This window comes from Exserohilum turcica, assembly GCF_000359705.1.
Source record: "Exserohilum turcica Et28A unplaced genomic scaffold SETTUscaffold_12, whole genome shotgun sequence".
Taxonomy (NCBI): domain Eukaryota; kingdom Fungi; phylum Ascomycota; class Dothideomycetes; order Pleosporales; family Pleosporaceae; genus Exserohilum; species Exserohilum turcicum.
The window spans coordinates 1-1948 of NW_007359937.1; the positions used below are offsets into that span (position 1 = coordinate 1).

A 1948-nucleotide genomic window follows, 5' to 3' on the forward strand; every position below is an offset into this window, starting at 1 on the left:
CCCAACATCCTGNTTCCCCAGCACCTGCTGCAGTGCCCTCTGTACAGCGGCAGCTCGCGCGTCTTCCACCTGAACGGCCTTCTCTTTCGGGACTACCAGCAGCCCTGAGATACTCTCTCGCATCCGCCTTTTCCGCCGTACCCTACCCTCCTCGCCTGCTTCAGCCTGTCCATCTACGCCCAAAAAGCGGTGCCAAGCAGTACTCAGCGCCCGGAACGCATCGATTGACCGCGTGCTAAGATGCTTAACAATATCAATCGAGACGCTGTAGTTGCCCACGCCCATTACCGTGCTTCGTGCGTTCTGCAGCTCAATCAAGTCCTCCTCATCCTCATCCACCTCCGCCTCATCAATCTCACCAATCTCGTCCTGATACCCCTTGCCAAACGACTCCCCTACCATGACTCGCCTAATGCCAACAGCCGTATGACGGTAGTCCAGCGTGTGCAGCTCTACCCCTAGCCGCTTGCCCGTCTTGCGCTTCAGCACCCTCGTAAGTCGATTGGTATTCCATGCCCCTTGCTTATTACTCCACACGTAGTCGTCTAAGCCACCATTTAGCACGCTCACCACCAGAAACTCTCGGAACGGCTGTAAGTAGCTCAAGTACAGCGCCATAATCTGCCCTACGCGCGGCGGCAGAAAGCGCGGAACCACCTTTGGCTTGTCCTACTGAGACTGTGACTTGTGATACCGGACGACCGTCATCACAGTACCGTCTATAATAAAGATATTGCGGTCCTGTAGCAGCCCATTGCAGTGCCGCATCGTCACAATCTCCAAGCCTCGCGCTGGCTGTCCAGACTCAATATGCACACAGCCAAGCAGCAGCTCCAAGAACCAATCCATCTGTCGCAGATACTCGTGTACCTTCTTGATCCTCCACCGACCGTCTGACGTCTGCAGTCGCATGCCGCCCTCTGTGCTAGACGCCCTCGTCAGCAGCCACTCCAGACTATCTAACAAATTGTTGCCTGCAGTCGTGACAAACGACTTGCCCCAGGTTGTGAATGTAATATCATCTTGAATCTTCGTTAGATCAATCGAAAAGCGTTCAGCCGTGTTGTCCACCCAGCATAGCTGCCAAAACTTATCCTCCAACTTAGCCTCCATGCTCTAAGCCATTTTGCGGAAACGCTCAATGACAATCGGCCGGCCGCTGAGATAAAAGATCTTCTTGTCATTCGACCAGTGCGCGTTGCCAGCATTACCTTCATTGAGTGCCGCATGCTTGCCATATGCAAGCAGACTAATCATAGCACTTATCGGGCTGAACGAGCCGTCTGCCAGATACTTCTTTCGCATATCTAAAAACTGCTCCATGTCCTCTTCAGTCTGATCCTCACGCTCAACTGCGGGCAACACCTTTTCTACTGCTAGTACTCGCACGCAGTAGACCACGCCAGCAAGCATGTACAAGAAATTCTTTGCAGTACGCAAGCGGTTTGTCTGTGTATCTATGCCTAGCATAGCCAGATACTGCACCAAACTACTCGAAAACTCATCGGTGCCGTAGCCTGTGAGAATAAACGAAGCCAGCGAGTTGAGTAGCGCGTCTGTCTGCGCAGCTGTATTGCCGTCGTCCAGCGAAAGCCATAGCCGTATTGCCAGCGCCTTCTGATCGTCTTTCCACCTGAACAGCTCACGGGCGTCCTTCATCTTGTTAGCCAGTGCAGCTCGTCGCAGCTGTCTCTGCACCACTACAACGTCGTTGTTGCTGTCCACTGTCCCCTCCCTGTCGCTGTCGTCGTACTCGCTCTTTGTGCTGGTATCCCCCTCGCTTGCACTGTCCTCGTCAGCGTCTACGGCTCGATCCCTCTTTGCTAGATATCCATCTACCCGATGCTCTTCGTCTGCAATGATGCGAAGATAAAAGCAGACAAATCGGACCATGTAGCTAGCGTACGTTGCCTGACTCTTGGGGTTCTGTAGTCATGCTAGCGCCGCT

General features: G+C 53.6%; 1 protein-coding gene across 1 annotated transcript; it reads right to left on the reverse strand.

Moving 5' to 3' along the window:
• Positions 1-1116: 1116 nt before the first annotated feature.
• On the reverse strand, positions 1117-1659 carry SETTUDRAFT_159140 (uncharacterized protein; the record flags this gene model as incomplete). The annotated part of the gene is made up of 1 exon (XM_008024330.1): positions 1117-1659. One exon carries the CDS (start codon positions 1657-1659, stop codon positions 1117-1119), a length of 543 nt encoding a protein of 180 aa, XP_008022521.1.
• Positions 1660-1948: the final 289 nt, after the last annotated feature.